The sequence below is a fragment of the Anser cygnoides genome, chromosome Z (assembly GCF_040182565.1).
Source record: "Anser cygnoides isolate HZ-2024a breed goose chromosome Z, Taihu_goose_T2T_genome, whole genome shotgun sequence".
Lineage (NCBI taxonomy): Eukaryota > Metazoa > Chordata > Aves > Anseriformes > Anatidae > Anser > Anser cygnoides.
The window spans coordinates 11,499,052-11,520,337 of record NC_089912.1 but is presented as its reverse complement, the minus strand read 5'-3'; the positions used below and the strand labels follow the sequence as shown (position 1 = coordinate 11,520,337).

The 21,286-nt window shown below is 44.3% G+C and overlaps 1 protein-coding gene across 4 annotated transcripts in view; it reads right to left on the bottom strand.

Moving 5' to 3' along the window:
• The window catches only part of ECPAS (Ecm29 proteasome adaptor and scaffold), a 68,299-nt gene extending 47,730 nt beyond the window's left edge, over positions 1 to 20,569 (bottom strand). For 2 of the 4 annotated variants that reach the window (XM_048051385.2, XM_048051386.2), the window contains exons 1-5: positions 20,213 to 20,356; positions 11,711 to 11,841; positions 3,800 to 3,916; positions 1,622 to 1,740; positions 823 to 975 (exon numbers count right to left, since the gene is read on the bottom strand). In XM_048051385.2, the coding sequence (XP_047907342.2) occupies positions 823 to 975; positions 1,622 to 1,740; positions 3,800 to 3,916; positions 11,711 to 11,841; positions 20,213 to 20,249 (557 nt within the window). In that variant the 5' untranslated portion in view covers positions 20,250 to 20,356. Of the gene's footprint in view, positions 1 to 822; positions 976 to 1,621; positions 1,741 to 3,799; positions 3,917 to 11,710; positions 11,842 to 14,748; positions 15,070 to 20,212; positions 20,357 to 20,551 lie in introns of those variants that run through there. The other 2 variants (XM_066988105.1, XM_048051387.2) reach the window with 2 other exon arrangements.
• Between the last annotated feature and the right edge of the window lie 717 nt (positions 20,570 to 21,286).

Sequence of the window (21,286 nt, the reverse complement as noted above, 5' to 3'; positions counted from 1 at the left end):
GCCCCCGAAAACATCTGACAGGAGCACGGCTTCCAACAGAACTATGTAGAGAAACATCTGGTGCTCACTATTTTAAAAGTAATTGTTTTTTAGGTTAATCCACTTGAGTAAGGTGCTCAAAAAATCCTACTGCAATCAATGAACTATTAGAGGAAGAAATATGTTCTAGTGATAAAATTATTTCTACTTTCCTTGAAGTTTCCCAAGTGATAAGAAGACATTAAAAACGTATAGAAAATAGATTCAGATAAAGAACTGCTTTTAGACACCCGAAGGTTCCTAACAAGCAATGAGCAGTAAATTCAAGTTGCTCCATAAATCGTTCTTGCTTTCAGAAACAGTGCTCACACCAAGACAACTCCATCACAGTTAAAATACTCTTCATCCAAAGACAGATGCAAGAGAAAGGTTTGGTTCCGAGAAGCACAAACATTCAGAGACTATGCTTACTTATGACATTGGAAGATCAAGCCTCAAACTCAACAGCAAAAGTATGAGCACACATTTTGATTTGCTTTCTGTTTTAAAGGTTTGGTTGTTTAAAAGATAGCCCATATGTCTCATAGCTTCCCTTTGATCTCAGAAGAGGTCAAGGAGAGGACAACATAACACCTAATTAAGTAGAAAATAGATGTTTTGTTAAATAAAGAATGTATCGATCCCATCCGTACAGTTAGGACCCTACTGTAACATGTAACTGACTGCATTTGAGGTAGGAAATAACAGCATACTTTGAATGAGCTTCCATGGGTGTGGTTTGTGATGTTTCACACATCAAGAGCACAGGATTACCAGATAAGACTGATATTAACTCGTACTTACCCATAAGGCATAAGAAGAACATCCAACATAAAGTCCAAAAGCAGCTGTACAGTCTTTGGTTTTTCAGCAAGATTAAATGGAGAAGCTGCTGCTTTCAGTGGTTCAGCAGGATATTTCATGTGAAAAAGGGTTGGTATTAGAAGATGCATTAGGCTGAAAAACAATTACATTTACTGCAACCATTTAAAAAAAACACATCTGTTTATTCTTAACATTAAAGAGAAATCTTTACGAACATACCTATTCCTTAACAGCAAAAAAAACCAACTTAACAGAACTTTCAATGATTCACAATCCAGCAGCCTCTATTTTACACCCAATGTACTTAACAATGGAAGGCAGAAGATAAGCACGTACACAGACAATGTATTTATTATACACCACTATAGCCAATTTTTCCAAAAGTCTCTTTGCCTACGTACTTGATTTTTGGACAGGTAAAAAACATGCTCCCAAAGAAAACAATTTTTTTACACTGATCTCAAGAACAGAATCAAGATTTTACTGCAAGACCTTTCAGTAAGATCATTTTGAAAATACCTCTATACTGCCACAGTGCTGTAGAAAAAATGAAGATATGATTTTAATGACAATTTCCAGTGCCATCCTGGTGGAAACGCATCTCAATGTAGGTAAGCTGCAGGATCATAATTAATATTTTTCTACAAGTGCTTAGTATACAGCAGCTCACCACTTCTGTGGTGATGTCATCACCACAGGAAAAAAAATGAGGAAATGATACAAATGATTTTACTAAAATGACACAAGCAGAATATACTCCAAGAATGTGTATTCATACCTATCTTGCTGTGGTTGAGGTTTCCCTTCCATTGCAGTGAGAAGAGTTGGAGCCAATTCACATTGTCTTTCCACAGGCAAACGGGGGTATCCCATCTTAACATAAATTATGGTAAAATTCTACAGGAGTAGAAAAAGCACACAGTATTACAACAGCACAAAAGAAATATCCATGTTTTAAGCTCTTCTTGTATGCTGTTATGTAAATGGCTGTTGGAAACAAATTACGTTTTGGAAGACCGATTTTTTTTAATTCCAAGGCTCACTGGATTGACAGCTTTTAAAGGGGAAGTTCAGCAAGACTTGTTTACAAGGCGTTGAAGAACATCAATGCAAAAATCTCCCTCTAGCTTCTCCTACTCACTGTCAGTTTCACCAAAAGGAGCTTTACCTAAGCCATAGCTTCAAGGAAATAAAATGCAATGTTTTCACTTAGTTATACATATAATAAAAATAGTAGGCATTATTAAATAAATACAGAGTCACCAACATAGCAAGTTTTCTCTTGAAATGTGTTTTTATATCACCATACTTAAAAACTGTGAATGCAATCCAGAGTCCAATGACAGCACAGCATAGCAGAGCAGTACTGAATATTAGACTATCTTTAATTGCTACCACGTTGATTCAAACACAGCTCAGAACTGCAGAGATTATGTATTCAATGACCTGCTTGAAATAAGTACGCAAATTCAGTTTAAAAAAAGTATTTTTTTTAAAGAACTACTAAGAGGTTAAAAGCTACTGAAGATGAAGAGCTGAAGACAGAAGGGCCTTTTCTAGTCTTTAGTTCATTCTGATAGTTCCTCTGAATGAAAATTAATTGAGAAAATACCACATTAACAAAAGATAATTACAGAATGGTGCTGGTGATTGTGTAAGGTCTTTTTTTCTGGCTTGCTCTGACAAAATGTGAGCCCTAGTTACGATCCAGACATCATCTGCTGATCCCAAGTACCACTCTGTGATCGAAATAAATACTAAGTTCAGCTTGTCAAAGGGTTGAGTAAGGAGGAGGAGGCCGGGGACGTGTACATTCAGGGAGAGGGCTGGCAGCCACAGTACACCACCACAGTCCAAAGCAGTGCAGACCTCAGCTGTGTACCTCCCTTGGTGCCATTTATTTGGCAACAAACTATAAGCTGCAATTCACAGCAGGAAAAGCTTCAAACACCGAAACAGACCTACAAAGTGTTGAAGATGGAAGAATTACGCTTCTTTGTAGATGCGACTTCCTAAAATTTTATGAAGCCCACTAATTCACTGCATAGAACAATACGCATCACTCAGATACATCAGTGAATACAGACTTCTCATGTGCGCTGCCAAAAAGCACAGTTTATGTCACATTTGTCTTCATACAAGATGGTTCTTCTACTGCTCTACAGAACACTGGCAGACTAGAAGCCCTCAGTCACTCCCAAAAGGAGAACTCTGGATAATCCTACTTGCTTACAGTCTGAGAATACTTCTACATGACTGCAGTTTAAAAGTTGCAATATTTTTCCTTCTGTTTCTGAGGCATCGCATTTTCCCTTTATACTGCATATGAATTGGTAACCAGATAAGATGGACAAAAGGTTTCCCTCTGATTTTATTGCTTTTTCGTGGTGAGGATTTGCAATAGATCTACCACAGCTGAAATGAAAATTATCTTCATTAGTACAACAAAACATTTTAAAGCTATTTTTGCTTTACCAGCTACACTGAATGACACTTAATCTATAAAACATCTTTCATCTTCTCTTGCTCAGCTAATGTCCTGACCCTAAAAACACACAAAAATGTGTTCTCGTGTTCAGAGAAATGCAGATGCTTTAATCAAGACGCTAATCCTGCACGTCAGGAAGGATTGGCAGTGGCTTGCAAAATGGGACCTCAACAATAGGCCTTCTATAACACAGGCAATGACATGTCATGGATTCATGAAAGATCAAGAGTGATTACCAGTATTTTAACAAAGTCAATAGAGTAGCTGTTTTATGAACCTAATTTTCACCCACACCAGACTATAAAGTTTAGTTTAAAAGAATTGCTTAAAACATCAACCTCATTACAGTAAGACACTTGTTAAAGAGAACTGACAGAAATAAAGCAGGAGTTTTAAAGAATATTCTGCTTGTTACAAGTAAATCGACAACTGTTCTAAGAACAGTTAACAGTTAGAACAAATACTTACAGTGACAAAAGACACTGCAGAAGGATCTTGATATTGAACCAGCAACGTCTCTACTGGAAGCTGGATTTTTGGGCGACTTTTGATTCGCTTATTCAGATGAACAAGCAACTCCATGACCTGAGAGGAAGAAAACAAGAAATCTTGTAAGAACCACCAGTGATTTTACTACATTGGACTCCACACATCCCCAGTGCACTAGGAAGGTATATCGTACACAAGTTGGGATGGAGCTTCCTGGTTATTTAGTCTCTGAGAAAACAGCGTCCACTATTAACTGTGCTATCTTGAAGCCACTCTGACATGTCTAAAGTCACTATCAAACACATCAAACATCTCAAACCATGCATGCCACAACCAACACCACCACTAAGTAGAAATGTGAAGAGGGAGTGATTACTGAAAACGATTGGTTCTTTCTACACATTTAGCTGCTATCCCCCAAAACTGAGCCAGGCTTGGAAATTTGCATCGCTGCTGTCTGAGATCTATCTTTTGGCTGCAGAGTAACACCAACTCACAACACAGAACAAAAAACAAAAACACACAAAACCCATTCATATGAAAGTTATCAAATAACTGTATGAAAACTAATGTTTGGTGCTGAATAAGACAGAACTGTAATTCTTCAGTCAGGAGGAGCAGTGTTGTTTGTAAATCTTCTAAATTGGATACTGTAACTGAATGGAGGAACTTAAGAAACTACAGTAATCTCCAGTATCTGGAGCAATGGTTTCAGAGAAATCACATAGAGCACCTGCAACTACCACATAAACCCTACCAGACTCTCATGCAAGGTGGTGCAAAAATATCAGTGACACAAAATGGAGTCAGCTCAGCTTCAGTAAAACCAGACTGACAGTTCCAGAAAGTCACAGATGCATGGTGACTTCAAGCAATTCAGGTCAAGGAGCCAGGGAGCACGCTGTCCTGAGCTGTTGATGGCTCATTACCTTAGTAAAGGTGTGGTGAAAAAAGCAGATAAATATCTGTCACTGAAGTTGGTGATGGAAACATCAGATTCATATCCATTCTGACCTGCCTATCATCTAAGACACCGTCTTTGCACCCACTTCACAACTAGATATCAAACAAAATAACAATGTCCAGATATAATCCAGAGAAATGGCACAGCTGACCACAAGCAATAGGATTGCAACCAGAGATAAGCTGACAAAGTAAGTAAAGCTGAAAGCTATCAACTTTTGATATTGATAAAAATTCCCTTTAATTTAGAGGGGAAAAAAAAACTGTCTGCACACACTTACTGAGAAGAAGAGAAGCATGCACGTGACATTGTAAATTTGAGGAAACTGTTCGTATTGTCCTTGACAGCTGTTGAAAAAATTGGTTGGATTTGGTTATGTGTGAAGGTTTAGCTCATGCCCTGCTTCTCTAATCATTAACATCGAATCAGTGCACTAATGATCTCAACCAGCAGTACTTATCTGATCTGAATCAAACACCTTGCACTTCTGAGCATGAGTGCTTTGTATGCTTTTATGTTGGCATCATGCAGCATGCAGAGAGATACTATCCAAAATGGCACAAATACTGCCAGTGTATCAGAACTCCTTGGAGCTGAGTGAACTTGCACTGGATTAGTTGTGCATGTGACAGATGCTGGGTGGATAACTGCTTCAGTAAAAGACATCCTAGAGCTGAATTTAAGTCACCTGTCAAACTGTGGCTTGAAGAGGGATTAGATTACCTTTTCAGATCAAATTGCTTAAGAGGACACATGCATTGCAAGCTTATTCGCATACCTAGACTGTATCCTAGACCTGAAAATGTATGAGGACAAAGAGTTCAAATTATTAAACAACAAATAATATTGATATGACATTCACAAAATTAAGGACAGGGTAAAACCAAACAAAGCAATGTATTAAGGCAGCAGGACGGAAAGAAAATTTTTTTTTTTCCCCTTCCATTCTAACAGCATAAGGTTGAGGAGAAAGTCAGCCTGGAGGTTCAGAGTAAAATTACAGTCTAATCAATCCATCTGCTGTATTGAACCTTATTGGGTTTGCATGGCAAGGTTTTGGCAGCAGGGGGGCTGTAGGGGTGATCTCTGTGAGCAGTGACCAGCAGCTGCTCCATGTCAGAGCTGAGCCAGCTCCAGCTGCTCCAAAAGGGACCTGCTGCTAGTCAGAGCCAAAACTGGGCGAGCATGTTTTAAAAAGGGGAAAAAAATACTGGCAACAACAGCTGAGAGCGAGAAATGAGAAGATATGAGAGAGACAACCTGCAGACACCACAGTCAGTGCAGAAGGAGGGCAGGAGGTTTTCCAGAGCAGATATCCATGCTGCAGACCACGGAGGACTGCCCAGTGGAGCGGGCTCCTGGAAGAACCTGCAGCCTGTAGAGACCAGCCCATACCAGAGCAGTCCATTCCTGAAGGACTGCACCCTGTGGGAAGGATGCATGCTTGAGCTGTTCTTGAACAGCAGCAGAGAAAGCGTTATGGACTGACCACAACCCCTGCTGCTCATCCACCTGCATCGCTTGGGGCAGGAGTTAGATGAATTGAAACAGAAGCTGAGCCTGGGAAGAAAGTGGTGGGAGGAAGGTGTTTTTACTTTGCTTTTAGTTCTCACTATCTTACGCTGTTGTTAATTGAAAATAAATTAAATTAATCTTTCTCAAGCAGAGTCTGTTTTGCCTGCGATGGTAATTGGTGAGCAATCTCTCTGTCCTCCTTTCCACCCAGGAGTTGTTTCTCCTTGCTTTGTCACTGTTACGATGAGGAGAGGGACTGAGAGAGTGACTGGGTGGGAACCCCAGTGACCAGCCAAGGTCGACCCACCACATGAACAAGCTACTCCGTACTTCTAAAGCTGGGTGAAGGCAAGTCCTGAGACTCTGTATTGGCCTATACTTCAGCAGCATACTGGCAACACAGAGATGATATTTTTTTGTTCATATACATATCTTATCAAAAGCTACATTATCTTTTTTTTAATAACAAATTATATTATATACTATAATACACCTGAAAAGTGTTTATTATGTACTGTAAAACACTTAAAGACAATGCTGCCGTTGATCATAATCAACACAGGTTCACAAGGGAAAGTTCTACTTAATGATAATTTCAGAATCCCCGAATGGCCGAGGTTGGCAGGGACCTCTGAAGATCATCCAGTCCAATCCCCCTGCTGAGCAGGATCACCGAGAGCACACTGCACATGACGGCATCTAGGTGGGTGTTGAATATCTCCAGAGAAGGAGACTCCACAACCTCCCTGGGCAGCCTGTCCCAGTGCTCTGTCACTCTCACAGTAAAGAAGTGTCCCCTCATATTGAGCCAGAACCTCCTGTGCTTCAGTTTGTGCCCGTTGCCTCTCGTCCTGTCGCTGGGAACAACTAAAAGAGACCGGCTCCATCCTCTCAACACCCTTCCCTCAGATATTTGTACACATTGATGAGGTCTCCCCTCAGCCTTCTCTTCTCCAGGCTAAACAGGCCCAACTCTCTCAGCCTGTCCAGGTACGACAGGTGGTCCAGTCCTCTCATCATCTTTGTAGCCCTCCTCTGAACTCACTCCAGTAGCTCCATGCCCCTGCTGTACTGGGGAGCCCAGAACTCCCCAGGGAGCCAGGTGTGGCCTCACCAGGGCTGAGTAGAGGATCCCTTCCCTGCTGGCAACACTCTTCCAGTGCACCCTCAGGTACCGCTGGCCTTCTTGGCCACAAAGGCATGCTGCTGACTCATGGTCATCCTGCTGTCCACCAGGACTCCCATCTGCAGAGCTGCTCTCCAGCAGGTCAGCCCCCAGCCTGTTCTAGTGCTTGGGGTTATTCCTTCCTAGGTGCACGAACCTTTTACAAGGTTACCCACCTAGTTGACCAAGGAAAGCCAGTAGATATTTTTGGATTTCAGTAAAGCTTTCAGTACTATCCCACACAGTATCCTTCCGGACAAAATGTCCAGCACAGAGCTAGACAAGAACATAATGCAATGGGGGAACAATTGGCTGACAGATCGGACTCAAAGGGATGTAGTAAATGGGGGTTACATTAAGCTGGAGACCAGCCACTACTGGGGCTCCATAAGCTCCATTTTAGGGAGTTCTTTTCAACTTTTTCATAAATGAGTTGGATGCAGGACTCAAACACATACTGAGCAAGTTTGCAGACGACACTAAATAAGGAGGAGCCGATGCCTCCCTTAAGGGTAGAGAGGACTTGCAGTGACATCTTGACAAATTAGTGAGCTGGGCAATCACCAACTGCATGGCATTTAGCAAGAGCAAGTGCTAGATTCTGCACCTGGGACAGGGCAATACTTAATATGCATACGGACTGGAGGACAAGAGGCTGGAGAGCAGTCCCACAGAATGGTTTCTGGTCAACAGCAAGTTGAATGTGAGTCCGCAGCTTGCCCTGGCAGCCCAGAGTGGCTATGATTCTATTTTGCATCATTCTATGGTTCTTTGATAATAGCAATACGTAATACTAATGCTACAATAGTTGCAGGAGACACCTGACATGAGACAGCGGAGTTTTGTCACTTCGCCTATAGTCAGTCACTGGGTGAACAAAGTTTGTGCTTCTCTTTTCTCTACCCCATCTACTTTTTTGCCTTTATTTTCTAATGTAATGAGTGTTCATGTAGAAAGCCATATTTGCCTTACTTCCATTGCCTTAACATGATTTTGAGGCCAGACTTGAGTAATAGGCACATTCTTTGCTGTCCACCAGGCAAGATTAGCACAGGAAAACTAGGTATTAGTGTTTAGAAGCCACTAGCATTTGAAAATAGACCAGACATTTTAGACACTTTCCACCAGCTTAGTAGAAAAATAAGACCAAGTACCAAATTGAAAAGCTTACTTCTGACATAAGTAGCAGAAGAAGGTGCACTTTAAACAGATTTATCTGTAGGTTACTCAGTGTTAGTGCTCATTCGAATTAAAAACTAAAAATGTTTTCCCCTTCTCTCCATATCACTGATAAAATATTTTGATGCCTATGTACAGAAACAAACAAAAAAATCAAAAACAAATACAAAAACTTTTTGTTATGTTTTGAATTTGTATCAGAAACAGAATACTGAGAGAGTCAACTTCCCTTCAGTGATAATGGCAAGAGCAGAATCCAGGGTCATTTCCTTGACTGCAGTGAATTTGACAAATACCAGAAAGCACTCTTATGTTCTTATGATACCATCATCATCTCGTACAGATAATAATCTATAGCTTAAGTATATAAAAGGGGGAAGAGGAAACAAATTTTATTTCATTATTCATTCTAACACAAAAACTACACTACATCATAAGAATGATGTGTGACTTTGAGAGACCTCTCAAAATCTAATTTTCAAAGTAGTCCTCCCTCTTTCCTGAATCTCGCATCACTCCAGTGAAAACAGACAACACTTTCCAGTTTATAAGTGGAAAAAATGGTATCTCTGTCCGTGACAAGGAAGTTAAAACTATAAGATACAAAGCATTGAGATTCTATGAAAAATATCATATAAAAATACCCTAAGAAATTTCACAATAGTTAGTTGGATGCTTTTCTTCACAGTTTTAAGAGCACATAGGCTTGTATTCTGAAGAACCCTCCTTCTGAGTCTCAACATTTGTCCTTCAGCATCTTGGAATGGTTTTTATGTCTATGGATTCACTTTCATGTGATCATGGCCAGGACCGTGCTTTGTGTAAAATCTGTGCTCTAGTTATTTGCAGGTTCTGATTTACTGCAAAGTTCAAGTGAAGGCACAATCATTTCCCTATTTCTTCAAGACAAAGAGGGGAATCTTAAAAAAAAAAAAAAAAACTTTTTGGAAAGACTCTGGTCCAGTTCTGTCACCAGGCAGCTCCTTCTGATGAAAAACTGCAGAGACAAAGAATTCATCCTTTGCTTTCTAATCTAACTACTCCGGTCTCTTATACTCAGCTGCCTCTCCTGGTCACGTTCTCCTGTAAAAACAAGGAGCAGTAAACACAGGCAGGTGTTCCTCTGTCAGAATCCAGGCCAGGTCTCTTCTGCCTTTAACTGTGAGTTTAGCAATCCACTCACACAATCACACAACTGTTATTACCCAATATTTGAGCCAGTTTCGGCAGCTCACGATGCCAATCTGCGAGTGAGAATATGCACATACCTGTGTACAGCACGAACCTCCCCAGCCGCTGAGCTCTGACCCTCAGCCTACCCAGTGGCTGCCCCTGGGTCCCAGTCTCCCCAGTTGCTGGCACGTAGACATACACACCCGTAAAGCTGCAGCCCCACTCCAGCTGCTGCAGCAGACCATCACACACATCCACGCACACAGAGGAGGCCAGGTCTCCCCTGGTCCTGCCGCCACACCACAAAGGGTGGTCTCACTTGCAGAGATACAAAGGCACTCACATGCCCAGCCCAGACAGCACTCCTGGTCTCCATTAGCCAGTCCGTCCCAGTTTCATCCTTAGGAGACAGACATTCACCACTAGGTCTCACCCCAAGGGACCCTCATATCCTTCCTCCTCTCCAGCATCTGACCAAGATTCCCCTGGTCACTCTGAGAGCCAGCTTCTCCAATGTTCTCATCCTTACAGACTATGGTCTCTCCAACTGCTGGCACCCAGATACCTTCCCCCTGCCCCCAACACAGAGTCCCTTACGCAGAAAAAGAGCTAAAAATGGAATTTAACAAGAAAACAGGACAGACTGTGCTGACCAGGTGCAGGACAAGGACAGACAAGCAAACCAATCAGTGAATTGTTTACATGCCACTGGCCCTTTTTATCCATTCTTTCCTCTACTCTACCACAATTGCTTCTCCCCAAATTACCTAGATCCACCCCTTTCCCCACCTTTAGTTTCTCCTCTAGCCATCACACAATAAAGCTTGTACAATCCCAAAATGTTCTTCCACTGCACCTCATTGTGTCCGTTACCACTAGGCAGCACCCCCTCAGTCCAAGTAGTGCTTTAACACCGGCTCATCTTGATGGTTTTCATGCCTGGACAGTGGGGTTGAGACTCTCGTGGGGCAGCCCTGAGAGGATTCTGGACAGGATATCCCTTCCTCTGTGTCCATAATTGGGGTTGCCACCTGCCATTGTGCCCCTGTGCTCCTCTAGGCTTGTAGGCAACGGAGCTCCACAAGCTGATGGGCCAGAGGTTCCCATAATGGGCTGGGAGTAGCTGGGGTAGGGTGTTACATGGGTTCCCCCCTTGCTATTATGCTTATGTGCCATTCTGTGGGTGTACAGATGAGTTTTTGTCATGTAACCTAACACAGTGAACTGAATTCCTTAGGTACATACTGAATTCTGCCTCCGAATTGGTTTGTTCCTTACTCCTATTCCTGTAACTAGACAAGCACCAAACCATTTGTCAGGTGGAATTTAATGTGCACCTGAATAAACTCTGTGATAAAGCTGCCATCTGTAGCAGGGAGCCAAATTCTTTCAGACAGAAATTAAATTGCATCTTAAAAGCTATTTGGTCCTCACTCCTAATTCTGTCACCAGGTTAGTGAATGAGACCCATGAGCATCTCTTCACAGCCTTTTGCACACAGAAGCAGGCTTGCTCCACATGTGTTGTGTGTCCAGCCAGCTGATGCAAAACAGCCCTCACCTCGAAGTTGTGCCAGTTGCCTCCGTGGCAGTAAGTCTCTGTCCCAGGCTAACTCATAGTTAGTTAGCTGGCTTCAAGTGGAAACAAATACAGTCTCCACACATCTGCAAAAGCCACACATCTGCCAAAAGCCTCTGCTTATACAGGCAATGAGTGTTTTCTCTAAGCCCTGACAGCTGTAATAAACCCATTCTTCTTATCAGGCTCATGACAACATTTCCTGAGAGAGTAAATTTCTTCACAGAGAACATCCAAGAGCAGTAAAGCACCATTCAAAAGCATCTACTTCTGCATGATGAAGACAACATACCACTACAGTAAACTGCACTCTTACCTTTTTACGCACTCCTTCCTGTGTGCTGGACAGCTTGAGGAGAACGGGGGGTAGGAATTTGGAAATAATATTCTGTAACTGCTCATCCGTTTCCGCGTGGCCAAGACGCAAGAACACACGTTCAAGTTGATCTGCAGAGGAAAAGAGAGAAACCTGTTGAAACTCAAAATTTCTGTAAGAAGAAAAGAACTTTTTCTGAAATTACCTTTATGGGCCTCTAAGAGATGCCACACACAGTTCTCAAAGTAATTCTGTCTCAATACAGGATTCAATACAATACTCAACACAGATCCATCTTCTACTTTTAACACTAACCGACCAAACTGTTAAATATCTTATTTTAAACCAAATGTATAAATATCTAAAGTGCAGGAGGTAAATGGACAGAGCCAGGCACTTTCCAGTGGTGTGCAGCAATAGGACAAGGGACAAAGACCAAAAACTGGAACACAAGAAGTTCCACACAAACATGCGTAAGAAACTTTTTACAGTGAGGATCACAGAGCACTGTAACAGGGAGGATGTGGGGTCTTCTTCTCTGGAGATACTCAAGACCTAACTTGACACTTTCCTGCCCAACCTCCTACAGGGAACCTGCTTTTAACAGGGGAGCTGGACTCAATGACCTCCAAAGGTCCCGTCCAACCCCTGTGAATCTGTGAACTGCCGATACTGAGCAAACCAGCCCAATGGCTTCCAGTACTAGCCTCCACAATCACATACAGACCACTCCTATCAAAGACAAAAGCAATTCAGACTTCCTTGACATTGCTTCATGCTGTGTTTCAAATAAAATCTGGAATGTATCCAACGGTGATAAGAAAGGTTAGCATCTCTAAGTCACTCCTTGCCCTTTCTGCTTTGACAGCCAAGTTGTGCAGCTGTAAAGCTGCAAACTTTTAAAAGTGTGCTTGCTGTGACCTGCATTCAGACCATGGTGTTCAATATCTCTGCTAGATAATCAGAGGGCAAAAAGATTTGTCCAATTCTTGTTGTTATTCTTGCTAAACTTAGGGTTCTGGTTGTGCACAGGGATCCCACTGCAGATGCTAAGTAAACAGAACAAAATGTTAACCATGTAAAACAGGACTCAAGACATATTACAGCCAAAAAAAAAAAGTCTAGGCAAAGCACCAAGTAAAAGCTTGGGACAAGCCACATCATCACAGCTGTGAATGAATTAGCAGGCTGTGTACCTGAAAGCACAAGAAACAAGCTGTAAAGTGAAATAGTTGTGAAAGAGCTTGAGACTACTGCTCAAGGGTGATACTGAAGGGAGAATTCATAGGGCATATTGACACAGGTTCACTTGTTCTGCCTGTGGCCTTATGTTAAGCCACACAGGTCTACAAAAGCTGGATCGATCAGCTTTATGAACCTGTACAGATACTGTCTGAATCAGTTAGTGGTTTGTAAAAATTTGTTAACCTTTTTTTCCACAACAGACAGCATTATCATCAGGAATAAGATCACAAGTGTGAAACACAGGATATGTTGCTGTAACTTAAAACACAAAGTTCCCAAAATCGCACTGTGAAGCTGCTGGAGAGTTGTAACAAATCCATTTTCCTCTGGGGAGGAGACCTGCTGCTAGAACAAGAAGGAAAACAACAAATTAACTCCAACAAAGACGTACAAGTTGCAACTCCTACAAGACCAAGAGGGGAAAAAATGCACGAAGCATTTTCTCGGTGAGCTAGTAGATCACTTCAAGGAAACAGATGAGACCGAAGTCCTCTGTCAGCAGCTCAAGCACAAGGCCTGAGGACCATCTGTCTTTGCAAGGAGAATGGAGGAGTCACTATTTTAAGCACTGGCACGCAGCTGCCCTGACAGCTACACCAGAAGCAAAGCAAAGCTGCCTGGCGCAGCGGCGCTCCCGAGGCATGCAGCATTAGGGACTTCTCCCTCCTTAGCAGCCATGTCCACAGGCAGCAAGGGGACCCAGTCAGTGCTTTCAAAGGGACTGCAGGTCTCAAGACATCCCACACGGAGGAAACCATTTGCCCAAGGACTAATCTGAAGTGATCTGCTACAAGCCGAGATTAAAGGGTGAGCAAGGAGAACTCTCCTTCAGCAGAGAAGGATCACCAGGCAGGCTGTGGAGGACTGAGGTGACTGCGTATGTCTGGAAGTAAAGCAAACAAAAAGGATGCTCAAATTCAAACACAGCTCTAGCCAGGAAACCTCTCATGATGTACCTGCAGAATCCTTTACTGTCCTGTTTTTAATCTGTCCTGTCCCTGCACTAAGACTCCTTACAGCATGATCCCTCCTCTGCCAGCTGTGGATTAAACACCTCCAACATTTTATCTTCTGCTGAGCAAATATGACGGGGTGCTGAAAAGACAGAGGGCTACGAAATTTTACGGTCAGGGGAATTACAAGCCAGAACTCTGCAGCACCTACCATGCAAGCTGACTGGCAAACTGATCTCATTTCAGACAGATTTCAGGGAACATTTAGGCTGTCAGCTAGTCAACAACTTTTGGGTATTCCTCTCTCTCTTTTTTAATCACAACAATATTTATCTTTTTGTCTTCCTTTTTGTGTCATATTCCACCACCCTGAATCACCTCCCAGAGATCAAACCTGGCCAGTGCCCGGGGACTGCTTGGGACACCCCAGGCAGGTGAAATGGCTCAAGGCACTACAGGAATCATCCAACCTTTTCCCTTGGAGCTGGACCTCCAGGTTACCACTGCAGATCCACCATCCTCACGGCAGCTGACTGAGGAGCCTCCCAGCTACAAGCTCCCTCACGCGGCTACAGATCACACTCGACTGTAACGAAATACAAGCGAAGTTGTTTCCCGAGCCACTGGACTGCACACACCTCCCAAAAGGCACAGAGGCCTCTTCGTACGAGTCTGCAGGAAGCAAAGCCACGCACTGAATCGTGAGCACCTACATTATTTCCAGCTTTCCCTATTATTTTGGTGTTATTCAGCAACCAGAATTGTACTAACAGAACAGGAGAAATAAGGAAGAAAAGAGCTATCCCCTTGTTCACCATGCCCACGAGGTAAGTTTATTACTTTTCCCATATCCTTCTGGTCTAGTAGGTCAAGCCCTAATGCTGCAGTCGAGTATCCTTCCCCTAAATGCAAGCATGACAGGACTCTCCAGCAGATTCATGGGGACCAGTCTGCTGGCCGCAGTCAAGAAGCCGTCCAGGGGTTTGTCAGATCACAGGCGAGTCTCACTCCTGCGCACTGATGCAGGCGTATCCATAGCAGCAGGGCAGGGAAACAAAGAAAAGGAACGTGGCTGTAGAGCCACGAACCCTCACACGTTCTGCCCAGCGACCATTTTATTCCCAGTTTTAGCTCCGTTGACTGTTAGGACCATCCCACATCTCACATCTGACCTCCATGCCTGGCTCCGGGCAAGGTCCTTCCCCTCTTCCTGCAGCATCTGACAAAGGGTTTGCTCCCAACCCACCTCGCATTCCTACCCCACGCACTTCACACTCTAAGAAGGGAGCCAAAACCCTCCCCCATCCAGTTTTATGGCCCCCACTGGGGACTGTAAAACTGCAGGGCTGTTAATTCCAACAGGGGGCCACTAGGTTTTATTACGATAAAAATACATTAAAGCGAGAGGTCTAACTTGCTTTGCTACATACCGCAGGAGAAAAAAAAAAAGGAAAAAAGATGGCACAAGAGCACTTTGAATAAACATTAGCAACTAAAATTAACTGCTAGAGCAATCTTACTGCAAGTTGCCTTTGCCAGTCTTTATCATTGCTAGCCCAAACTGAACTTGAAATCCATCCAGCAAAACACCTCCTATAATTTCTCCTTTCACAAGCTGATTGATATCGTTAACAAAGATAATTTGTGAAGTTTTTGGAAGAACTGCAAGAAATAAACAAAGGGGAGATGATGTTTCATAAAATAGAACTATATTCCCATCTTAAAAGCTGCTATTCAAGAAAATGGATTGTGCAAAGGCTTCTCCTTCATAAATCTCACATTACACTCTCACCTAAAATTTAGGTCTGTAATATTCCCTTGCTATTGGTCGCAAGCTCTAGCACCCTCTCTATTAGCTAATTATAATGTTTATAAAATTACTGCATAGTCAATCTACTGCAAGTCTGCTGAGCATGCGGATAGGGGAAGACTGTCAGAGACAAAGGACCACTTTTTAATACAGTCCAGAGGACTTAAGAAAAACATCTGTTGAGAAAGTCGAAATGAAAGGGAGAAAGGAGGAAAGGAAGCAGGCTTCGCTGGAACGACAACTGGAAAACGCAGTGCCCAGACATGCCAGGACCTAAATAAATCACTCCAAGAACAAACTTGCATTTCAGCACCTTCAGACCAACGGAGAAGAGCAGGGCACACCTGGACCACTGTGAGCTTCTGGGTTCGCTCCACAACAGAGAGCCCCTTGCTCCACAAGCGAGCTTCGGAAGGAGCAACCCAAATAAGATTAATTCACTACTGTCATTCAGTGCATCACTGATTTCATTATTTTCGTTAAAAAGTTTCCCTTTATAAAGAAACATGAAAGCTAGCAACCATTTATTTAAAGAGAGATGACCGCTACACCACCCAGAATCTGGTTATGAGGTATGTGACAGCCACAGTCCCAGTCAAACTTATCCACTACATCAGCAAGCACATGAGAAATCATGTCTGGGTTATTATGTATTCTTAGAAATATTGTGTGTGCCACAGCTATGATGATGACCTTTTGCTGGGGATTAAAATAAACAGCCAAGAATGAACTGCATGAGTAAAAGAATGAATACCAGATGGTTTTATTTTCAAAACCCATACAATTAAGTCCATGCAAAGTTTGTAATAGACATTCATGTATTTTGGCATAAGTGCAACCTCTTTCCTAGCTGCTGTGTCACATTTTCATACAACATTTCATCTTTACCAGTGTTTTCTTGGAAAAAAAAAATCTAGAAAAGGAGGAACATAAACAAGGAGAATTTAACAACAGGCACTGTATATGCAGAGACCTTCCATTTCACTGTATGTGAAAGAACAAAGTGGCAAGAAAACAAGATAAATCTTTGTATCCCCGCTTCCAGCAGCAGTGTCCAATTTGTGTCTACAGACATGGTGTATTTGGAATGTGAAATCCTCAAGTTACCATGGCAATGCAGTTACTGATTTGTGAGAAAATGTGCATGTTTCACTTCTGGTTCTTTCCAGTCTCCATTTAAAATTACGGCAGGAAATATAGGGTTCAGTACTCAAGACCACACCTCTTGCAAAAAGCAAAGGAATAGATTTCAAAACACGGATAACATATAGCATACAAGTTTTACAAGAAAGTCACGTTAACAGCAAGGCTCTGACTCGTGCTTTATAGGCTTCCAAACCCTGTGACACGGGCCGTAACAGAGTCAGAGCTATTTCTCAGCCTTCCTACTTCAGAACTGATCCTGCAGTCACTCAAGCCAAGAGCAAACCTCCAGCCTGCTACTGAAACAACACGCCCCCTCTGCCAGTTCTGCTATGTGGTAGCTTGCCAAAGGGAACAGCAGAAAGACACAGAAAGGATACAGTAAATAAATAAACAGCCTAATATTTTCCACCCTTTCAGAAGGGCGTTTCCCTACCTACTTCCTTTTATTTTATTTTTTTCCTAGTTAAAATCACATACTTCGAATGCTTGGCCTTCCTAAGGTAGCTAGCTCACTGTTTATCCATCTTTTTATCGAAGAAGTCACCTCTCGTTTCAGCTGAGCTCAGTTCCATTTCATGTGCCCAGGTTCTCCTCCCTGTCCTTACGCAAGATAAAGAATTAGCTCCCTCTGGCATTTATTGCTATTACATGCAGCACGTCGGCCATTCTGCACACACCTCTCAGCAACATATGTTGGTATAATTGAGTGTCAAGCACCAGAAACACCCTTCTTTGTATGAAAACAGACTCAAGAAACTACTGACACCAGGTCATGTCAAGGTAATGATACTTAATAATTTAACTACCCTAGTAGCCCCAAATAGAGTCTTGCGTCCTCTGCAAAAGGCAGTAGAAAAGCAAAGTTCCGTGCGTAAAGCTGGAATTTGTCTTCGCTTTCCTGAAAAATACAGTCTATTAGATGAATTACCGGGACTGCCACATTAAAGTATTTCTACAAGCGCGTTTCACTGAAGCAAACAAACAAAAAACCTCAGTTATGTGAGCTCTGTAGAACCACTATGCTGCACTTAGTGTCCCCCAACCCTCTCTCCAAAAGGCCCTACAGCACGTAAAGACTACTGGACACGGGTGGGTTTCGACTTCCCTGCCTGGACAATGGGTAGTTTTCAGCACAAACAGCGGCTACAAGCAAAAGCTGTTTGTTTCTGTGCTATTCTGCATGCAGTCAGGGAATCAAACCAGCTCCCGTCCACTGTGCCGCTACTAGAATAGAAGTCAAATTCTTGTTCAGATGGTATTAGACTCTGGGAGAAAATATATCTGGTATGATTATAGTAGCAAACAGTGAGTCAGGATTTGCTGGTGCTATTCCTGGCTCTACCAGTAACCCATTATGTGCCTACAGGCAAATCACTTAAGGGAGCATTTGCAGAGCTGGGCTCATCACTGCGTTATTTTACAAGCTCTGACTGGAAAAGGGTGGGAAGGCCTGGGGGTGAGGGAATGTTTTCTCTTTTGTCCATCCTGTTCTTCCATTTAATAGAAAATCTTTTATAAATGGCTTGACTGACATGCCAAAATCCAAATATTTTTAATATGCCAGGTTTAGGCTGTCCATTCAATCAGCTGTCTACTCTTCCTCAAAATTAACTGTTCCTTCTCTTGCACCTGAACTCTTAAAGCTTCAGGACCAGTTTAATGGCTTTGCATTGATTTTTAACCGGCATATCTTCACTCTTATGCTGCCTTCAAATAACTAGTCCTCTAGAATGGTAAGTACTCTCATACACAACCTAAGCAAATAGCAAGAGGTCTTGTGTTTGACTGGTGCTGTAGATCGAAGTTTCCTATAGCTATACATATGTAAAGCAAGGAAAATTGATTTTCCAGTCTAAAACTAGTAATAATTATGCTTGTTATTTTGGGACTTATCGTCATCCTAAAAAAAAAAACAGATTTCTTTCCAAATACCCTGAAATTTGACTATTTAAATGCATCAAAAGACGGAAAGCCCACACGGAGGTTGTTCAGTTTCCTGCTCCTTTACCTTAAAAATAAAAGCTAATGGAAAAAGAGAGATTTAAGTAAGACTGCAGTACTTCCTATTCAGCGACAGATGAGGAACTAGGGAAGAACAAACAAAAGCCAACACTCTTTCCTTCCCCACTGGGCCAAGGAAGGTTTCCAACCACCCAATACAACCTGTATACAACCGCTGCGGGATGCAGCGGACCAGCAACCCGAATTACGTCATATAATCACCGGCATGAAGCTCGCTGTAAGGATATTCGTCCTCTCACAGTGATTAACACAAGGAGCCGTTTAGCACCTGATACATGGCTGAGGACTAATTTTTTGCAGGGTCAGCATCTGGAGGCCAGAAAGCCGGCTTCTACACAGATGAAAGCCAAGGAGCTGCAAGCCAGACAGCTCATGCTGTCTGGTTTCAGCAAGCAGCATCACATCAGCAGCATAAAAGCGACAGAAGAATCTCTCGGATGGCAGTGGCAGGCAGGTCTGTCACTGTCACAATTTATCCCAGTTGTCAATGGAATAAATAGCCTGGCATTTGTGCCCTCTGATTCAAGGATCAGTGTAACCTGAAGATCCTTCTCACTCCACCACGGGGTCCTGGCTCTCTGGTTACATAAAGGACATCCCCACCACCGCTGCCACTCAACTTGGCTCCAGTAACATCTAACAAAGAGCAGAACAAAGGCATCACCTCCGCAGAAACACACAGAGAGACCAACAACGACAAAATCACAAAAAAAAACAAATAAACAGACAAAAAAAAAACCAGAAACGCCTCAGACCTGAAATCCAACCGCAGAAATATGCCCAAAGTATTTCTGCTGCCCTTCATCCCTGGCGGCTGCCAAACACACCATTCCAGAACAACCAGCGGCCCTTTCACTCCGCTGAGTCATACGCTATCTGTTTATTAATTCTCATACAAAAACCAGCTCTTTTACACGTCAGGAAAAGCAGGGAAAGGAGAAGATATATATTTTTTTAAAGTTCCGTGCGCTTCTGCGAACAGCAGGCTGGCCTCTGGAGCAGAGGTCGGGCCTGGAGGGGGGCAGGGGCACGGCACGGGCCCCCCCGAGCCCCGGGGGCACCCCAAACCGGGCACCCCTCGGTCTGCCGGGGGGCTCCACGCCGGGTCCCGGGGCCGCCCCCGGCTCCCCCCAAGAGCAGGCCGGGCACGGAGCGGGGCAGGCCGGCACCGCCCGGGACTACATTTCCCAGCCGGCCCCGGGGGCGGCCCCGGCCCCCCCAGCCCCGCCACCAGCCGCGCCCACGCCCGCCGAGGGGCTGCCCCGGGCCGGGGGGCTCCGGGCGGCTCCCCCCGATCTCTCCCCCCCGGTCCCCGGCGGCGCTTACTGAGCTCGTCCTGGGCAGCCGCGGCGGCCGCGGCCATGTTGTGCTGTGCCGGCTGCGGAGGGAGGGAAAGAGGGAGGGCGGTGAGAGGCGAGCCGCGGTCCGCCCGGAGGCCGCCCGAGCCCCGTCCCGCCTCCGCCTCCTCCTCCTCCTCTTCCTCCTCCTCCTCTGCCGCCTCCTCCTCCTCCTCCTCCTCCTCCTTCCCTTCCTCCTCCTCCTCCTCCCCGCGGCTCTCCCCACGAGGGGCAGCCGGCCCCCGCCCTCCCGCTTTATATTTAGAAAGAGCTGAGCCATCGTCCCCGCCCGCACCCCCCCCCCCGCCGCCGCCGCCGCCTCACTGACCCGAGTCCATGCTGACCTCCATGCCGGCGCGGGTACACGGGTGGTGGAGGAGGAGGAAGAGGAGGAAGAGGAGGAGGAGGAGGAGGGACGGCGGAGCCTCGCCTCCCCCTAGCTGCGGCCGCGGCTCCTGCACGGCCGGGGGCTGGGCTGCGGCCCCCCCGGCTCCGCCCAGGGCCGGGCTGCCCCCGCCGGTTGGGATTTCTGAGGCAAACCGAATTGTTTCTGCCTGGGTTTCGTTGTTAAATTCATTCGGAGGGAAACTGGTGGAGGGTTGGAAGAGACCTCCAAGATCACCTGGTCCAACCACCACCCTGCCACCAGTGTCACCCACTAAACCATGTCCCTAAGCGCCACGTCCAACCTGCCCCTAGAGGCTGCATCACGTAAGGACGTGGTAAGCAGGGGATACCGAAATACCTCCCCAACAGAAGAGGAGATTCCTTGGCTGGGTTTGGAATGATAGCGGTAAAAGCAGATGAGCTCGCAGACAAGGGATGACACGCTCACATACCACCCCGATGGGATTTTTGAGTAGGGGAACAATACACCAATAAAAAAGTGACATTCAAAGTGAAGTTTCTGTTCATTCTGATTTGGAAAGGGAACGTTAATTGGTGTGGCTAGGCTGTGGGTGAGGAGAAAGTTGGGTACGAGGAAGAAATTCGTCCCTCAGAGGGTGAGGCGGCGGCACAGGCTGCCCAGAGGAGCTGCGGCTGCCCCATCCCTGAAGCGCCC